The sequence below is a fragment of the Ahaetulla prasina genome, chromosome 4, assembly GCF_028640845.1.
Source record: "Ahaetulla prasina isolate Xishuangbanna chromosome 4, ASM2864084v1, whole genome shotgun sequence".
NCBI classification, from domain to species: Eukaryota; Metazoa; Chordata; class Lepidosauria; order Squamata; family Colubridae; genus Ahaetulla; species Ahaetulla prasina.
In genome coordinates, this window is record NC_080542.1 from 32,835,236 (window position 1) to 32,854,830 (window position 19,595).

Here is a 19,595-nt window from a genome sequence, read left to right on the forward strand (position 1 = left end):
TGAACTCATATGAACTCATCCCACTTTGGTTTATTCAACAAATCATGGTTCATCAAAAAGTAACATTGCACTGAAAGAACCAAGCCATTTATTTCCAACTTCTTGTTGTCATAAGAAAAGAACAACACCTATATACTTCAACACCTGTGTGGGAATGTAGTTTGGACTGCATTCCAGAGGGCCAAGAGATAATAAAGTTTAGATAGTTTGACCAGAGAAAGAGAATTAAGAGGGCTCTTCCCCAGCAATTCTCAAAGTATATCTTTAATGATGCAAGCAGTTGCTTTAGTTTGGCAAAATTTCTTTCTGTAGGTGGGGAACAATAAAGGAAACTGTTCAGAAGCAATTATGAGTTGTTCTTGGGGCCTCTGACATTTACCATGCATCACTTTAGCCCAGGACTGTCAAACTCCTGTCCTGCAGGCGGGATGCGTCACGCGCTGGCCATCTCCCCCTCTCATTTTAGTGAAGGGAAAAGAAGTCCTGATATGTCACGTGATGCACTGTGACGACATGAGTTTGACACTCCTGCTTTAGCCTTTTAAAAGACTCAAGCAACAATAGGAAAACAACAACGTGAAATAATTGATTCTGGGGAAGAAACAGGTCATGAAATCAGCAAGGGAATTGTAAGTGACTAGGCAGCAACAAGCAAGCTCAGAACCTATAAAGGCCATGATAAATCTGGCATTTGCCATTGCATATCTTGATGAACATTTATAGTTGAGACAGATGATTGCATATATACATTAGAGTTTTTAAAACTATCTTTTGTCTAAAACTAAACTGCATTTTCTATTGGCACTCAACTGGCAGAGGGCTAGGGGCATGGGACCATAACCATTATCTTCTGTATATAACCATTGATGCCATACCCAAATCACCAAAGTATCCTATTCCCCAATACATCATCACCTGCTAGGAAAACTATTAGCCAGACTCACTGTTCCTTGGCCGGAGAATTTGCATGACACGTGGAAATTGATGAGATCTTCACCGACAATGATGTAAGATACTCCATATCCATTATCATCAACCTTTCCATTGGCACAAAAGAAAAAGCAACATGAGGCAGGACCTTTGCTTCCAAAGTCCCACTATTTTTCATAGCAAAATAGCATTCCTAGTGAATCCAGGATACCTGGGTTTCATACATGTGCATCCCCTCCAACTTTAAACCAACCACGTTCCATTTTCCCTGAAGAAAATTCAGGAATCTTGGCACTGCTTACCGGTCCAAATCCACCACCACAAGAAACATAGTCAGGATTATTCTGTAGGTCAAATAGCTCTAATTGTTGAATGGGAGTCTGACTAGTGGAGAGTCTCCATGGTTCAGATAATACCTGATAAAGAGGAAAGAAATCAGGGAATAAGGAGGGAGCTCTATTATCGCTGACTTTCATATGCACCAAGACAAATTCCTTGTGTGTCCAATCACACTTGGCCAATAAAAAATTCTATTCTATTCTATTCTATTCTATTCTATTCTATTCTATTCTATTCTATTCTATTCTCATTTGTGCAGCATAGAGTTTCAAAGAAATTATGTAAAGTTAGAGAAAACATGCTTTAGAAACATGTTCAGCCCCAAATGTCTCTATAAAAATGAACACTCTATACAAAAGTGAACAGTTTTAGTCCATACATATTTATTGTGAATATATAATTAAAAGGTATTATTTTAAAATAATTTAGAATAACGGGTTCTAAATTAATATAGAAGAACCTGTCAGATTTGGAGATTCTAGGCTGTAAAAGGATGTTTCGATACTTATAGTTAAAATAGTTCCCAGATTCTAATGGATTTAAGAAAATATATATAGATCAAGCCATCCATCCAAATGGATTAGGAAATCTCAAAATTGATGATTGTCCCTTTTAAAGGGAAATTAGCAATTTACCTGCAGTAAAATACTATCATCAACTCTAGCATGTTTCAAAACCACTGAAACACAGTACTAAAACATGCAAAATCGGTTAAAATCCCTCACTCTGACTACAGAAAAAATAGACATGTCATAGTTATATTTTACTGTAATATAGAAATTTAAACCTCAAACAACCATATAGACTGCTATAATTATATTTATTTGGTTAATTAATCATGAATAGATGAATAAAAATCAACAGAGCTGCTTTGCATTTTTAAAAATGTAGCAGATAAAATATTCTGACACATGGCATTCACAATGACTCAAATGGACCTTGAGCTGTAAAACAAAGCCTTCAGGACTACTGCTGGCTGAGTTCACTTCCTTTAGTGACAAAAATACAAACACTTATTTTAAAGGGGAAACAACCTTGACCATACTCATAGGAAGTTCTATCCCCAGAAATAGAAATGCGTGGACAAAAACCTGCAAGATTCAAGATATAACCTGGGAGGAAAAAGTGACTTATTTTTCTGATTCTTCGCCTCACTTTCTAAGAATTGTCTTTGGGAATTCTCATATAAACCATGCCAGCAGAATTTACCTCACGTAAGAAAGGAGAATCCAGGCCAAGGTATTTAGAGACAACGTAGAGGCAAAAAAGGTGCCTATCGATGCCAGCACCTATCATGGCTTGCCGATAAAGATTCTGGTGTTTCTCAGCTGCCACTCGGAAAAGGCGTAACCTTGAACTATCCTGAAAAGAGAAATTAATTGGTTTTACTGTAGATCTTCATATTCTACACCCCCTTGAATATTCCTTCAAATTTAGATAGGAGGACCAACACTCCACATATCTGCTGCCCAAATTTTTAGATTTTTCTTCATCTTATCAGGTGGTCCAGTGGATGGCAATTAGGGAGAAGGAACTTTCAATGATGGTTCTGCATATCTGGAATGGCTTCCCTATCAAGAATGTACTTTCTTGTTCTATTTGTCATTGTCCCCCCGCCCCGATTGCCAAAATAAAAGCTTTTTATTTCTCTCAACTTTTTAAGATACTCTGTTTCCCCCCAAATAAGGCATCCCCTGATAATAAGCCCAATCAGGCTTTTGAGCGCATGGCAATAAGGCCAAGCATTTATTTCAGGGTTCAAAAAAAATATAAGACAGGGTCTTATTTTCGGGGAAACATAGTAGTGTTTCTTAAACCTATGTTGCATTATGTTTTATTATATAGTTTAAAAAAAAGTATTTAATTTTCAAAATATAAATGAGACTTTCGGAGAAAATATGGTAAACTTCTATTCACTTTATAGAAATTGCCTACCAACCATCATAATGTATTATAGCCTTTAGAATGACAAGATTGCAAAGTCTTCATTTGGTGAGTTTATCTTCAATTTTAAACAAAAGAAAAATTAATTATAAGGGTTGCTGTTTAAATAAACAGCAAAAAGTGAAATAAACTTTTGCTATGAGAAATATAAGTAGATAAGCTGTTCTGGATATTGCAATTAAAAAGATAAGTAATGATTTTAGAAACTGGAACTAGAAGAAACTACAGGTTTTAAGCAAAACAAAAAAAGCCTGCACTTGATGTCAATACTGAAACTTACAAACAATACAAAATTTTATAACATTGGAAATATTAAGGGAAGTCTTTGAAGATTGAATCAGAAATTATAACCATAATATCAACAGTTTCATCAATGATACCTATTTCTAAGATTAGATTATGTCTAAAATATGTTAATGAAGAAATGAAAGCTGCCAAATTTTACTCAACTGGACAAACAAAAGAAAATGACTGAAGTTTTAAAAATAAAAAGGGAAATAAAAATGTTGAATCAAGAAAATGACCTGGAAATTATTTCAATAACATCCACAAAAGAGACTTGTTAAAGCCTTAACGAAATCTATACAATGAGATATAAAAGAATTGAAGAGGAATCAAATCCCGTGGCAATACTTGATTAAGACTGTTAAAAGGAAGGAATATCAAATTGGTTTATTTGATCAAAGTTAAAACAAGACATTTTTATTTGCCAGAACATTTGTTTATGGATGTCATTCAAGTTATGGTTGTCTCCAAAGTGCTTTTCAAAAGACAACTGGACTTTTTTTGGGGGGGGGGGGGTTTCTTTGAAAACATTTCAGTTCTCATCTAAGAAGCTAAGAAATGAAATGTTCTGAAGGGAAAAAACCCCAAGAAAGTCCAGTTGCCTTTTGAAAATGTCTCAAAAGGGAAATTTCCCTTTTGGGACATTTTTATGTACTTTTTGCTGATACCAGGATGGAAAAATTAATGTTTTGTGGATTTATAAATGTGTGTGTGTATGCATGAGTGCGCATATTTATAAAAATTCCCCTAAGGGTGGTATGAATCTTCCTCAGTCTTGGGTCTTCTACCACTATTAAGACAACTTTGGTCTTTATTTTCCACATCCACCCTATTTCCTCATCATGGTACTTCAGCTTCTCATGCTCCTTCCTAGTGTTGCTGTCACTACAATAGATGTATTGTTACATCTATCCTGCTGCTGTCTTCTTGTCCTTGTTTACTACCACAATTGATAGTACAGAAGAACCATTTGATCCATTGATCAATACCTGCCTGTCCACCTGAATCTGGAAGTTCCAAAGGATCTTAGATCTGTCATTCTCCATGATCTGTACTATCTGATGGTACTTTTCCACTAACTTGGTAATTGTCTCAAGGGTTGACTGTAGTTAGTTTATCCACAATTTTATGCCTCATATTGTACTTTGTAATGGAGGAGGTGGTAGCATTCCAGCTTCAAGTGTTAGTTACACAGTTGTTTTTTCAGATCTTCTTGAGTCTGGATGTAATGTGTAATTGGGCCATATCAAGTTACGAGAACAGTTTCATTTTCACTATGTTGAAGCTTAGCCATTTCTCAGTTAGTGTGGATTAAAATCTTACTTTATCCATAGTTTCCTCATATAGTTATAATTCCCCTCTCATTAGGTCTACAATATTCAGTCTAGTATTACATCAATTACAGGTTATCTTGTCTTGTTCATATTTGATTTATTCCAGTAGCTCATTTATTGTTCAATTGCCATGATTCTTCGTCAACATGAATTCCCACCTTCAGCCTCCTTCCTTTTCCCACAGGAAAGATCAAGGAATGGGGAAGTGATGATAGAAACAGATATTTAGCAAGGGAGCGAAGAAAAGATGTATGCTAAATTTAGAGGACCTCAAAGATATCAGGTTTTAGGTCTGTCCTCAATGGAGCAGTCCTAAAGGTATCTTTCTTCCTCTTCCCTCATGAATTATTTTCTTTTTTTTCTCTACAATCCCCTTTGCCATTGGATTATAATGCAATCTCTATTGCCATCATTAAGTAGATTTTATCACTTGTTATCAGAGAATCCAAGTCATTTCTCCCAACCCTAGGCCTCAGTAATGTGAGGGACTGCCTCTCATCTTCACTCCATCTTTGTTCTTTTGGCTGTAATTGAACAATCGCTGAACCCATGGTCATAAATTGAGGACTATCTGTAGCAGCATCAAACCTGACCCTCTCATTTGTAATGTAGCGTTATAAATCATTATAACTCACTGACTTTCCCAAAAATCATTCTTACTAGATATCAGAACTCACAGTTTGAGTAGGATCTATCACTGCCTTCACAAAGTTGCAAGATTCAATGGTGCAGGAACGAACTGTTTCTGTTCGGCCTTCCCGAAAAAGACGAGTCATAGATGCTTCATAAGTGAGACAGAACTTGTTCATGTCCTAGAACAGCAAGAGGAGGACATATAGACTAACAAGAAAGGGGTCTCTACTTGAGCATTGTCCCTAAAAATTAAGCAAACTAAAATGTTAATGCCATGAAGGTGCAAAAATATAGCCTCTTGGATCAGAGAAGGTGAAATGTTCTTCTGGAAGCATGAACCCAAAGTATTCCATTAACAAAATTCAGATTACAAGAACCCCAAACAACCCTGAATCAGAATAGTTCCAATTCATTTCTTGTATAAATGCAACCAAAGTTACTACTTATTCTGCTATAAGAAAAAAAGACTTTTTCTTCAATTATTTTCTCCAATAATTCCCTAATTATAATGTTTTGAAATCAGCAACATATTTATGATCTTCACCCAATTGCATTTAACCCAACCGGTTAATCAAGTGTCTTACCCGAAAATGTGCTAGTTGAAGGGCAAGCTGGATGAAAGCATCCGGACTAGTGTGGCATTTCTTGATATGGCCTTTGCCAAAGTCCTTAAAGGTAAAGACGTGAAAATCAACGTCACTGGCCAAAGCGTGGGCCAAAATAAAGGACTGCAAGATCACCTCTTGGCACTGTCAAGAATAAGAAACAGAAATTAGCAAAGCATAGGGCAAATGTCATGGGAAAATCAGCTTTGCCTTATTTCTAATTCCCTTTCCAATAGCTCATTTCTGTCTAAAGCAGGGGTGTCAAACTCAAGACCCACGGGCCACATCTGGCCCATGGGGCCGCCCTGGAAACAGCGAAGGATTAGCCCGTGGTGCCTCTGCCAGCAAAAATGGAGCTTGGGAGGGCTCTCCCGAGCTCTGTTTTTGCTGGCAGAGGGTTGCAGGAGGCTGTTGCAGCCAAAAACGGAACTCGGAGCCCGTTTTTCTAGCAGAGTGCTTGGGCCACCACAGGTACCCCCAACACAACTGATGTCAAGCTGGGCATGCCCACCCTGGCCACCACCCCCATTCCAACCACTGAGGTCAAGCACAATCCTTATGCGGCCCTCAATGAAATCAAGTTTGAGACCCCAGTCTAAAGAGTCTACTAACTTTAGTCTTCAGAAGGGATAACTAAATTAATCAGCAATGGGCAACGTGCTTATATCCCGTACATTGTGTTTCACGTATTGTGAGCTGCCTAGAGCAGTGTCGGTGAACCTTTTTTGCACCAAGTGGCCAAATGGGAGCATGCGCATGTGCAGATGCATGCATGCTGGAAACTGGAAGAGCAGCTGCCCAGTGTGTGTGTGCATGCTGGGCAGCTGCTCTTCCAGTTTCCAGCACGCGCATGCCCACTCAGCACCTGGTCTTCTGGTTTCTGGCACACATGCATGCACAAAGACCAGCTGGTGCACATGCATGTGCAGGAACCTGGAACAGCAGCCGCCCGGTATACATGTATGTGCCAGGAAGATGATCTTCCAGTTTCCGACATTCCCATGTGCTTGAAGACCAGCTGGCCGGCGTGCCGGAACCCGGAAGAGCAACAGGCAATGGCTTGTGTGCCTGGAGAGATGGCTCTGCGTGCCGCTTCTGGTATGTGTGCCATAGATTTGCCATCACAGGCCTAGAGTGACTATAGAGTGGAGTAGCTCCAATTCAATTCAATTCAATTCAATTCAAAAATTAATAATAAAGGGCTGGGCATAAGCAGCATGTATATCTCAAATCTCTTTCTATCTCTTTTTTTTCCAATCCTTAAAGTCTCCATTGTTGAAGAAAGACAGCAAAATAAAGAAGGCCACTCCGACATTAAGAAGAGTCCTCAGCTACTGTTCTTCCTATAATACCTTAATTGAGGCCACTTCCATCAATAAACACTGTTCTATCATAACCCAGCTGACATACCATTGTGTGTGTGTGTGTGTGTGTGTGTGTGTGTGCATGTGCATGTGACTGTGTCAAACTTTTTGTCTTCACCAGAGCCTGAACTTACCTCTGATGATATTTCCCACTCCAGTTTTTGAGGTGGAGGGATGTTGGGATCCATCTTGCCTTTGCAGTTCCCTTCAACATCATATCCCAGCTGGAATGAATCTGTGGCAAGTGTGTACTGTGGAAAAAAAGCACCCAAGAGAAAACTCAACTGCTTTGATTCCCTTGCTGCATTCCTTCGTACTGAGCTAGCACCCCATTCCCTAACACCCTGGAGAATTCAAGCGTTCTCCATTTCGCCCCTCCCTCCGACCAATCCTATGCTGGAGAACCCAACTGGAGCTTTACCTCCCAAAGATGTCCAACAATAGGCGCATCTGCCCATGAGTGTTCTGCATTGATTCCGGCTTTCCCATTGCGGTAAACAATCAGGTTGAAAGATTTGTCAAACCACCTGTGAGAAAAGATGGCATCCTCTTTTCCATAGGCTGCTCCCTATTCTTCTTATAATCAAAGATACTGTACACACATGGACATGCATGCCTCCATCTTGGGGCACAAAACAATTTGTTTCAGGGGCCTGGCAACAGAGCATATCATGACGCTCATGAGTGCATATCATCTCTTGCACTCCAAAATGTTCATTCCACCACTGATATTGGTGGAATGTTTACTGCCATACAAGGAACATTATAGGGTTCTGTGAAAAGTATCGTAGCCAGCAGAAAATTATTTGGAAAACAAAACCAGGCCTTGTGGGAAAAGTGATTGAAGGAAGTGATATTTTGGTACGATTTCTCTGTTCAAGAAATGTGAGGAATGTGTGACCCAAGACCCCTTATGACTTCTGGTGTACAATTTTTGCAGGTTGGTTGCAGAGAGGATATAACTACCTGTCACAGCAGTGTCCGTGTAGCAAGGATTTTGCATAGACATCCAAAGCCTGACCTGGATTGGGCCCTCGCAGGCCTTGTTCACTTGTGTCAAGAGTGACAAAGAAAGCAGCTTTCTCAATGATGCTCAAGGACTCCTTGTTAATCCCAGACTCGAAGTAGGTCTGGCGGGCCCGGGCCCAGGCATCTCTACAAAAAACATTAAGCCATTCAGAGTTAGGAGAGGTGGCTATTATGGAAACTCTATGATCCAAAGAAGTAACAACTGACTTTGGTGAGAATGGGTGATCATTTCCCTAATTCTAACATAGCCTGTTCCGTATTAAAGAAGGACCCGGTGGATATCCCTTCCTTTACCCCCTTCAAAGTCACTGCATGGACTTGTATCTCTTTTGGCTTCATAAGCAGCAACAGTGAAAGGATGCAAAGAAAGGATTATCTGAACTCCTAAAATCAGTTCTTACGGCAGGGCTAAAGAAAGGAACAATGGATTCTTTCCAAGTTTTGGAAGTTTCCAAGTTTTTGTTTTTCCTCCAGAATGAGGAAAAGTAGGTGGAGATGGTAGAGATTCCAAAGTGAGCAGAGCTTCATTCACTCTTTTCTATCATCTCTTTGTCATTCCCTTTTTTGCACTCTACCAAGTCAACTATGGATGTGCACAAGCCACCTTAGCTCTGTGGGTTGCATAGTACCAACAAGGGCTCTCAAGTGATTGTCCTTTAGTATTTTATTCAGAAGGAGGGAAACATGAAAAAGGATGATCTCGTCTTAATCTAGGGTGTTCACCGTCTCCCAGTGAATGGAGGGCCCCAGAGGCTTCTGAGGGGCATGGGAGTTGCCCTCCTGAAGTGGGCAGGGCCATCTAAGATGGAGAGCACAAACCAGATGAGCAAATACTCCTTAAATAAGAAATAAAGACGATAAAAAATACACTCAAATATATAACTATATCCACATAGTGTGAAGTAAAATAAGGAGCAGCATAAAGAAGTGGCAGAGCACAGCAGGGCATGAAGGGACAGGGAAGCAAGGCAGTGACAGGCAGCATGGGATGAGGGTAGAGCAGGATAGTTAACTGCAGAGTGGAGAGGCAGGATGACTAATGGGATGTAGAGGCCTTGAAGGCCACACCACACAACAACTCCAACCTCCCCGGGACACACTTGAATTTCTATCTAAACTTATTCTCTTCAAGCCATTGAATGAAAAGGAGCATAGGGTGAACCAGCCTATCTGTCAGCTGCCGTAGGTCCAACTTACTGAAAGGCTGGATCAAGGACAGGTCAGCCTCTCACCTTTCACCTGCAGTCATTGAAGGCAATTTCTCCTCCCCAGGCAGAGGGGGTGTAGGGTCACAAAGGATAGCTTCAAACTGTGCCTGAAATTCACAGGGCTCCAGCAGCTTCCCCTTGTAATACAACGATACCCGAAATAAGCGTCCTGCATGGTATACTGCAATGTGATCACTGTCTTGTAGATGTTGGATCTTATCTGGGTAGCAAGGACAATAAACAAAATAAAAACTCCACTGGATCTCACTCAATGTATAGGCAGCCTAGCCACCTGCCTCCTCCCACAGGTGCTCCCCAAGGAAAAAGGGGAACCATAAGTCCATGAAAGGTTATGTCCTATACTATCATTCAAATTTATCTCTCATCCCAGGCCAATAGTTCTGATTTTAATAAAAATAATAACAGGTCAAGCACCTTATATTCAAGCAATTGCAGCAAACTCTTGCACTTTCTCTGCTGTTAAATTTTCACAAAATGAAACCTTGGTTTGGGATATCCAAAATTCCCAGCCAGCAAAATGTGACTGGAAATTCTTATACCTCTAAAGTGCACCAACTAAGGAAAGCTGCAGTAGTCAAAGATTAATAAAAGAGGCTGCACACAATGGACATGAGATGAAACAAATGCCCATTTTTCTCTTTGCAACCCTGTGCCCAAGACCTGCACACAACCCCTCAATCTTTTAATATTGTTGGGAGAGGGATTTTTTCCCCCAATTCTTGGAGCCTCTTTCCAACCATAGTTACTGGAAACTGGTGGTAATTTTCCTCCCCATATTGGGCATTGCCACACTTTGCCACACACGCAAATGTACTTGCTCAGGTATTTACCCTTGTCAAAAGATTTTGAGCAGTTCACTATTGATGCAACAGTCAGATTTAAACAACACACAAATCTAACAATAGTTGAATTTAAGTACTTAAACTAAGTAGGCTTAGTTTAAAAATCTTAGAAGCCCACAAATAAATAATGAAAATCTAGAAGGAAAAAAAAAGAAAAATACTAGAGTGACTTTGCTTCATAAAGCTGTTTTACTTTGCATCATTGCTTCCAAGTACTTTGCATCATTGCTTCCAAGTACTAACGTAATTGCCCACTCCTAATTTAAGGAAACAGTAAAACCTAGTTCAGATGTCCAAGTTTTGAACACCAAAAAGCTATTAAGAACCATCCTCAAGTATGCTAACTAGGACTGGTTCTCTACAAGTCTTATCAAAAAGATCTTTGAGAGGTTTGGACCCATCCTTCACCTTTTAAGTCCCATTCTTTACATCTGGAGAAGCATAGGTTCCCCACCCTGCTTTAAAATAAAACATGGCTGCAGGACAAGGCATGTAGAGGAAAAAAAGTCAATTCATTCCTACAATCCACATGACAGTGTGCAGGTATTTGTTGGAAAAGGAGGACAAGGTATGCAGAAGCGTCCTACCTCCCTCCAGACCAGGCACACGGGTTGTATTAAACATGCGTTCATACTGAGCTGAGCACGTTGGCAGGCAACCTTGAATCAGCATCTGAGAAGCAGAGGTAAGCAAGAAAAGAAAGAAAGAAAGAGAGAGACCGAAGGAATAATCAAGAAGATTTGCCTGCCATGAAGCTTTGAAAGAAGTAAAAAAGAACCCAAGGAGAATTTTTACTTCTCCTAACAGCTTGAATAGTCCTGCCAAGAAAAGGGTAGGCCAAGCTCCAAAAGTGACTCCACTTCTGAATTCATGAATATGTGTGAGTTATCCATGTTGACAAGAGCAAGAAGGGAAACCAGATTTTTTTTTAAAGGCAGCGACTGATTGCCAACTTGGTACCTTAGAATGACTTCTACCACCCAATATGAAGTAGACTGCAATAGCTACCATCATTCCTAGCCAAATAACACTGTAATGCTGGAGATGATGAAAGTTGTTGACACAACACTCACAGAAGGCACCAAGTTGTCAAAGGATGGTTAAGACAGAAGGATTTAGAGAATTATGGGTAAGTCCTGAAATCATAGAATGCAACACTGAAGATATGGACCAGAAAACCCAGCAAAGATCCAATAGAGGAGATTCATCTTGCACAAGTCTCTCATAGCCAGATGTGAAAAGGAGATTGTTTCTCAGGGTCTTCTGGTTCACTTACCCTGCCCCTCCCCAGGCAACCTGGTGGTGTTGAAGAGGCGCTGCCACTGGGCCGAACAGAGGGGGATGAAGGAATTAGGAACCATGCTCTGATATCAGGTGACAAGGAACCCCAAGATTAGATGGGGAAAAGAAAACCAAACATGGAAGAGATTTATTGTTGTTATCTTTAATATGCTCCATGATCCTAAAACATTTCAAATCAAGGGATAAATAAATGTAACAAGCAAAAAGCCCAATGAACAAACTTGTAGAAAGATCACTGAGAAAAAGAAGCATGACTTGGACTTTACAATGTAGCTGGCAGTGCTATCTTGCATTTAATAAGCAAAGCAAAGCTACCTGTGCATTTAAGTTGGTATAATACTCGGCCCACAGATATTGGGGTAGGCCCATTTTCATTCCCCTTTAGCTTTGCTTTAAGCCTGTTTTCTGATCTTTTCTTTGCTGCATACTTTCAAAGGAACAATTCAGTATTTCTGAAGTTTCTGAAGTAATCCTAAGTTGCGCTTAAGACAAACTCAAAACTGTTGTGATGCTGTGAATATAGGATTTGATCTCCTGATTGTGGTTTCCCATGTTTTTGTTTTGTTTTTACTTCCAATGAACTGTAGAAATATTAGTCCAGAGTAGCTCCTGCCCCCACAGTAGGAGAAATTCATATATATTGCTTGTTCTGGAGGAACAGCTAAACAGTTTAGATCTAGAAAAAAAACAACCGTCCTCATCAGAACTGGAACATCATACAATTGTCTTGAAACTAAAGAAAAACATAAGTAGCATAAGCACGTATTATCATTTTAGCCCTTGGATCAGCAAGGCTAGGAGTAAAATTGATGTTCATCTGTAAATTTCACTGAGATCCTCTGCAAATAATTGGCCTGATTAGCATGTGAAACTAAACCACAGTGTATGTTTAGTTTTAATAGAATAGAATAGAATAGAATTTTTTATTGGCCATGTGTGATTGGACACACAAGGAATTTGTCTTGGTGCATAACCAAGATAACTTAGTCTTATAATCAGATGATTATAATATGCAAACATGGCTATTCTTTTCCAGGGCACCAACATACCCCAGAAGTTCCTTAACATGAGTCATGGAAGAAAATATTGGATTTGTTGTGATTTTGTAGACTATGCTTGTACCACAGTTCTGGCTCTTCCTACATCTCCACTTCCCCTTTGTCTAGTCTTGGCAAACAAAAAAATTTCAGCGATGTGTGCCACACAAATGATATGATTAGTTTACCATTAACATTAATGTATAAGTTCTTCCATTTTTGAAAGCAGCAAACTAAACTGACCATAACGACAAAACTATCAAACGGTATGAGAAACATGCCTGTATTTTTAAAAGATAAAATTGAAAATCCCTTTCAGAAAAAGCAGCCTTTTTTAACCTAGCAGGTGTTTGAGACTATAATTTCCAAAACCTATCAAGTATTGTGATTTTGGGGGTGGGGGTGGGTTGTAGTTCAATTCATCGTGAGAGTCCCAGTTTGGGGAAGGCTGCTTTACGAAGTGAAACGAGCAAGCTTGGAATACATGAAGAAGTTGCCATGCTTTTACTCTTTTTTCCTCTTTGCAGGAGGAAAGCAAGTACATGTAAATCCTTGACTTATGACCATCCATTTAGCAACCATTCAAAGTTATGCCAGTGCTAAAAATAGTGTGGTTCCCAAGCTTATGACTGGTTTCACACATATATGACCACTGCAGCGTCCCCATGGTGACATGATCCAAATTCAGGTGCTTGGCAACAGGCATGTATTTAACAATGGTTCTGGCACCCTGGGTTCATATGATCACTATTTGTGACCTTCTCAGCTGGCTTCCAAGTAGCACAGGCAGTGGGGAAAACTGAATTTGCTTAACAATTGGATGATAACAACTACTTAATAACCACGATGATTTGTTTAAAACCGCAGTAAAAGAAGGTTGTAAAATTGGGTGTGACTCATTAACAGCCCTCTTGCTTAGTAACAGAAGTTCTAGTGGTTGTTAAGTTCAACACTACCTGTATTAGTCTTCTTGTTCTCAGTCTGACTCCCACTAACTAATTAAGACAGAGGAAGCTTTCATTCTCTAATAGGCATATTTCCTATTCGCCCTATATTTTGATCTCACTCACTGGTTTGATTTCCTCCCGGATGAGTTTGCGTCGGTACAGCAGTATGGCATAAACAAGATTCCCAGCACGAGCAGATTGGACTGGAGTAGGTGTGACATAAAGGAAATCCTGAAAAGTGAGTGCAGAAGAAATGAAAACATGGGGAGAAGGTTCGGTCAGAAATGCTGGAAGAAAAAGTGGCCTGTTCAAGTGTTGGTATTCTTCTCTAGCTTTAGTAACTCACCATGCCATAATAGTTGCTATTTACCATCAGGGGGCTCCTCCCACGGAGATACACATACTCTTCCCACCAATCACTTACCTGGCAAGAGATGGAAGAAGGGTAAAAAAGAAGAAATTAAAAAGACAGCACCCCATGCATATTCTCAGTGTACTACACTGTTCTTCTCAAAGAGCTTGTCCCCCTTAAAAGGCCCACTCACATAGTTGGGTGCCCACCAAGATTTCAGCGTGAGATACCACTGCAGTTGTGGTCCAAGGGTCCGTTCAAAGTCACGGACAAGACCTGTCATTCGATAGAATTCTGCATCAGTCATCAGAGGTCGTATGGATTCCAGATACTAAGGGAGAAAGAAAAATGTGGAATTAGATCTTGGCAAGTGCAGAATTCATTCTTTTACCTAAAAGCCTTCCTCTTTCCAAACTCAAGAGATAACATTTTTCCCCATTCATTCTCCTACAAGAACACTTGAAACCAGAGGCCTTGTAGACATGGGAGTATGCATCTTTGTAGATGCACGAAAAAGAAGTTAAAAAGTCTCAGAAAGATAGAGATATCAGTTCAGACTTTGCTAGTGTTCTCTTTTTGTATCTAGTGATTGTCTCGATTTCAGGCAGTTTCAGCCAAAGAGATTGAAATCAAGCAGTTTCTAAGATAATGAAAGAAGAAAAAAAACATCTGTTTCCTAATGTGAAGGGATGAATCATAAATGAATATTTTCTCATCAGTAAAGATTTGTTGCACTGGAGAAGAATAGCGTGGAGAGGTGGGGGAATTAAAAGCAGAAACATAAAACAGATGTAATGCTTGGCCATCATATCTTGGAGATGCCATGATCTTGTAGTCCCCAAAATTTGGAGAGCTCAGCTAGAAAAAGCTATCAATCAACCAATCAACAGTCTGTCAGAACATGAAATATTCAAGGCATCCTTCCCAGCTCACCAGCATCTGAGGTCATCCTGGTATTATATGTTTTTGTTGAAATCCTATAGTAGCCTCAAGATGCCCTGCATGTAAAACTTCCGTTTAACTACTATAGATGGCAAAAGCAGTAGCACTTAGACTTATATACCGTTTCACAGTACTTTACAGCCCTCTCTAAGTGGTTTACAGAATCAGCATTTTGTCCCCAAAAATCTGGGTCCTCATTTTACCAGCCTCAGAAGGTTGGAAGGCAACCTTGAGCTGGTGAGACTTGAACTGCTGAACTGCTGGCAGCCAGCAGTCAGAGGAAGTAACCTGCAATACTGCATTCTCAGATTAGGCCCCTTTTTACACTTCTTCCGTTGTCTCTAGTCAGAACTTTTCTTTCCAATAATCAGCAAAGAGTCCCACATTAGGAACCAAAATCAGAGCTAGGCAATGAACACCATCTGAAATAATTACAAAAAAAGAGTTATGAGGGTATGCCAAGTGTCAGAACCAAAAATTAGTACCAGAAATGTCAGGCATGCTAAAGTAATGAGATTCCTACTGTGATGCAAAGCTTTTGATTTTCCTCCCTCTCCATAAAGATCCAAAGACCAGTGTGGGTGGGTGGAATCAGTCAACATGGAATATTCTTTGTTTGGGCCCTGCTGCAATGGGCAATAGTTTCTAGCACTTCTGGGGAAAGGCAAGGGGGTTACAGATGGTTCTTGCTATATGACCATAATGGGGCCTGTGCATTACAATCATATGTTGCAATGGTCATAAAATTGGTCAGTCACATGACTGAATCAATTTTATGATATATTTTTTTGCAGTGGTCATTAAAAATGCTGCAATCAGTAAGTAAACCAGTGATTGCTACGGATGCAGTTTTGCTGAAAATTGGAATTCCAGGACTATCTTTATTAGTGATCATTAGGATTAGCAGCCAGGGATGGGCAGAATGTGTGATTTTTTTTCCTTCCCTGCTTTAGTTCAAAGGAAAATCTATCACAGTTTAGGAGTGGGAGACACGGTTTTTCGGTGGTTCTCCTCCTATCTCTCTGACCGGTCGCAGACGGTGTTGGCAGGGGGGCAGAGATCGACCGCAAGGAGCCTCATGTGTGGGGTGCCACAGGGGTCGGTTCTCTCGCCTCTCCTGTTCAACATCTATATGAAGCCGCTGGGTGAGATCATCAGTGGTTTTGGGGTGAGGTACCAGCTGTACGCTGATGATACTCAACTGTACATCTCCACCCCTAACTACCTCAACGAAGCTGTTGAAATGTTGTCCCGGTGTCTGGAGGCCGGGTGGGTCTGGATGGGGAGAAACAGGCTTAAACTCAACCCCTCCAAGACTGAGTGGCTGTGGATGCCGGCATCCCGGTACAGTCAGCTGCATCCGCTGCTGACTGTTGGGGGCGAGTCATTGGCCCCAATGGAGAGGGTGCGCAACTTAGGCGTCCTCTTGGATGGATGGTTGTCTTTTGAACAACCTGACGACCGTCTCCAGGAGAGCTTTTTATCAGGTACGCCTGATTCGCCAGTTGCGCCCCTTTCTAGACCGGGATTCTTTATGCACAGTCACTCATGCCCTCGTCACTTCTCGCCTGGACTACTGTAATGCTCTCTACATGGGGCTCCCCTTGAAGAGCACTCGGAGGCTCCAGTTGGTCCAGAATGCGGCTGCGCAGGTGATAGAGGGAGCTACTCGTGGCTCCCATATAACATTTCTTCTGCGTAAGCTGCACTGGCTGCCTGTGGTCTTCCGGGTGCAATTCAAGGTGTTGGTTACCACCTTTAAAGCGCTCCATGGCTTAGGACCGGGGTATTTACAGGACTGCCTGCTGCCACTGTTTGCCTCCCATCAACCTGTGCGCTCCCATAGGGAGGGCCTCCTCAGGGTGCCATCAGCCAAACAATGTCGGCTGGCGACCCCCAGGGGGAGAGCCTTCTCTGTGGGGGCACCTACCCTCTGGAATGAGCTTCCCCCAGGACTTCGACAACTTCCTGACCTCCGGACCTTTCGCCGCGAGCTGAAGATGTACTTATTCTTCCGCGCAGGACTGGCATAAAATGGAAATCCACTATTAATTTTAATGGGTTTTTTTATGATTTTATTGTGTATTTTAATTAATGGGCCAAATTGAATAGGTTTTTTAAAATTGGTTTTAATTGTATATTGTATTTTTTACTTGGTTGTAAACCACCCTGAGTCCTTCAGGAGAAGGGCGGTATAGAAATTAAATTATTATTATTATTGTTGTTGTTGTTGTTGTTGTTAGTTTGTACAAATAGTTATTTCTATCAAATAGCAGTCTTTCAAACCAGCCGCCAATCCAGGGTAATATTAAAATTATCCTAACTATAACATCACAATCTATGATTGGAATACAAGAGATGGAAATGGCAAATGTAGGCCTCTATCTTTTCTGTTTCGACGCCTCCTGTGAACATTACTACTTCAAAGATGCATTCCTTCACCTTCAGGCCCAAATGTCCAAGAAATATTAGAATCTTTGACTGCCTACTTGTAAATAAGAAGAATATGGACAAACGCTGCAGACTCACCCTCCGCATTGTATCCGTAATAGCTGGAACAGGCAAGCGAGGCAGTGAGGCCTGATAGCTATACAACATGGGTTTACGACCAGAGAAGATTTTCACCAAAGCCTATTTGGCAAGGGAATAAAGGGAGAAATGAACAAGACCCCACATTTACGCATGTTCATTTTTTCCCTCCAGCATTTTTCTTTGGCCTAATTCACAGTAAAGTGGCCAGTTTTATACTGGAATAGGACATGGTGAATCCTGCTATAAGACAAAATAAGATATTTGCTTCAGGTAGCAAATACTAGTAAAACTATTGCGGGGCAAAGCTATCTATGCTTAGTAGCCTGAGCTACATCCTCCTACACCCTTCAATAAATTATGCCAAAGCAAGATTCGACTGCCAATCCAATTATTTTTAATATGGAAAAAAAGTGAAAGTGGAAAGTCATCTTGTCTTTTTTATCAGAATGCAAATAACTAAGATTGCCCTGATACTAGATTACTACAAACTGCAGCCACCAAGGTTCATTACTGGCAGCACAGAAGTTTAGTCTAAAAGTTATAACTAGGGTTGTGTAGCTTTTTGGATCCAAAATGGAAAAGTTTTCTCAGCAGGAATACGGCTTTCACCTCCTTAATGAAACTGCACCTTTTTCTGGACTCATGTGGTAGATCTGTGACCCCCCCAGGAGAAACGATGCCAACTGGGTGTAGTGAGATCATTGTACTCTGGATGGAACTTCCTTCTTTTCTGATATAGTTTACTATATATCTGGAAGCTGGCTTTATGTTTGATTGCAGAAACACTCAATCACATGAGAACTAAGCCCCAAGGATATTTATGTTTTCACATCTTCTCTAAATCCTAATCTGATCTGCTTAGGTATAATCATTCCTTCTTCTAAATGTCTTTGTGGGAATTACAGACACACCTGCTGCTCTGTCTTAATATGTATCTGTGCTCCTCAGTTTGGCTCCTTCTCAACTGATATGGTGCAATATTTCATCTCATTTTTCTCCAGCAGCCTTCTTCGAATGTGTAACTCTCAGATGTGCCAAATGGATTCCTTATCATCCCATACAGTCAGACCATGAGAATTATGATACATATCTAAAGGACACTGGATTGGGAAAAGCTGCTCCATGGTGTTTTTCACCATAAACCATCATTAACTTTCTAGCTAAACCTGTTCATCTGCTCTTTGATCCTGAACATAGCTATTGTAAGTAGCTCAGGGACATATCCCTCTGTTGCTGAGTTATATACTGCTTAGATGGTATGGTACTGGGAAAGCTAGGGGAGAACCTACTCATTAGGTGACTTTGAGTCCTTCTTTCTTTCTCTCATCCTATTTATAAAAATAATATTGCAGAAGTATTTCCCTGACATCCTGGAGGAGAATTCTGGAGCAGTGGGTTTGTTTGTTTGTAGTTTTTGTTAATTGCAATGTTTATTTTCTTCAGGCATTTGGTAGCAACATCTCATTAAATGTGTCTGAGCTCAAAAGCTAAGGTTAGTATTTGGATGAGAAACTTTCAGGGAATAGCAAAGTTGCAAGTTAGACTGGGAAGATAAAAAGCATCCCAGAAAAAAAATTAGTGGCACCATGTGAGTTTGCCAGTAAAACTGCATGAGTATATACACACAAAGTTACCTGGAATCAAGCTTGACTTGAAAAAGGTTTTGCCTTTTATAATACAGTATGTGCCTAATTTTTAAAGCCAGTCTGAAATCTTTGCCCTCATAACTGTTTAATTAAATGAATAAATATGGTGAGCTGTGCTATAGAGGTGAGGAAAGATATATTTGCAATAAATGCATTCAATATTTGTAGTTTCTCTTCTGATAGCCTAGCTCATATATGATGCTCAGCAGATGTGTTGAAAGCTCCCATATTTTTAGCTAGAAAAATCTAATTGCTCTGTGCTATAAGCCTGCTTCAACTCCACCCAGGGTTACGGTAGCCAAA

General features: G+C 40.4%; 1 protein-coding gene across 7 annotated transcripts in view; it reads right to left on the minus strand.

Annotated features, from left to right (window-relative positions):
* The window catches only part of CPT1C (carnitine palmitoyltransferase 1C), a 43,842-nt gene that overhangs the window by 5,305 nt on the left and 18,942 nt on the right, over window positions 1–19,595 (minus strand). For 2 of the 7 annotated variants that reach the window (XM_058180154.1, XM_058180159.1), the window contains 14 exons: window positions 17,644–17,745; window positions 14,366–14,503; window positions 14,167–14,244; window positions 13,944–14,051; window positions 11,811–11,898; window positions 9,696–9,891; window positions 8,401–8,589; window positions 7,856–7,961; window positions 7,569–7,685; window positions 6,050–6,214; window positions 5,510–5,644; window positions 2,479–2,631; window positions 1,233–1,346; window positions 945–1,037 (listed from right to left, as the gene is read on the minus strand). In XM_058180154.1, the coding sequence (XP_058036137.1) occupies window positions 945–1,037; window positions 1,233–1,346; window positions 2,479–2,631; window positions 5,510–5,644; window positions 6,050–6,214; window positions 7,569–7,685; window positions 7,856–7,961; window positions 8,401–8,589; window positions 9,696–9,891; window positions 11,811–11,898; window positions 13,944–14,051; window positions 14,167–14,244; window positions 14,366–14,503; window positions 17,644–17,745 (1,782 nt within the window). Of the gene's footprint in view, window positions 1–915; window positions 1,038–1,232; window positions 1,347–2,478; window positions 2,632–5,509; window positions 5,645–6,049; window positions 6,215–7,568; window positions 7,686–7,855; window positions 7,962–8,400; window positions 8,590–9,695; window positions 9,892–11,121; window positions 11,207–11,810; window positions 11,899–13,943; window positions 14,052–14,166; window positions 14,245–14,365; window positions 14,504–17,643; window positions 17,746–19,595 lie in introns of all 7 variants that reach the window. The other 5 variants (XM_058180157.1, XM_058180160.1, XM_058180155.1 and 2 more) reach the window with 4 other exon arrangements.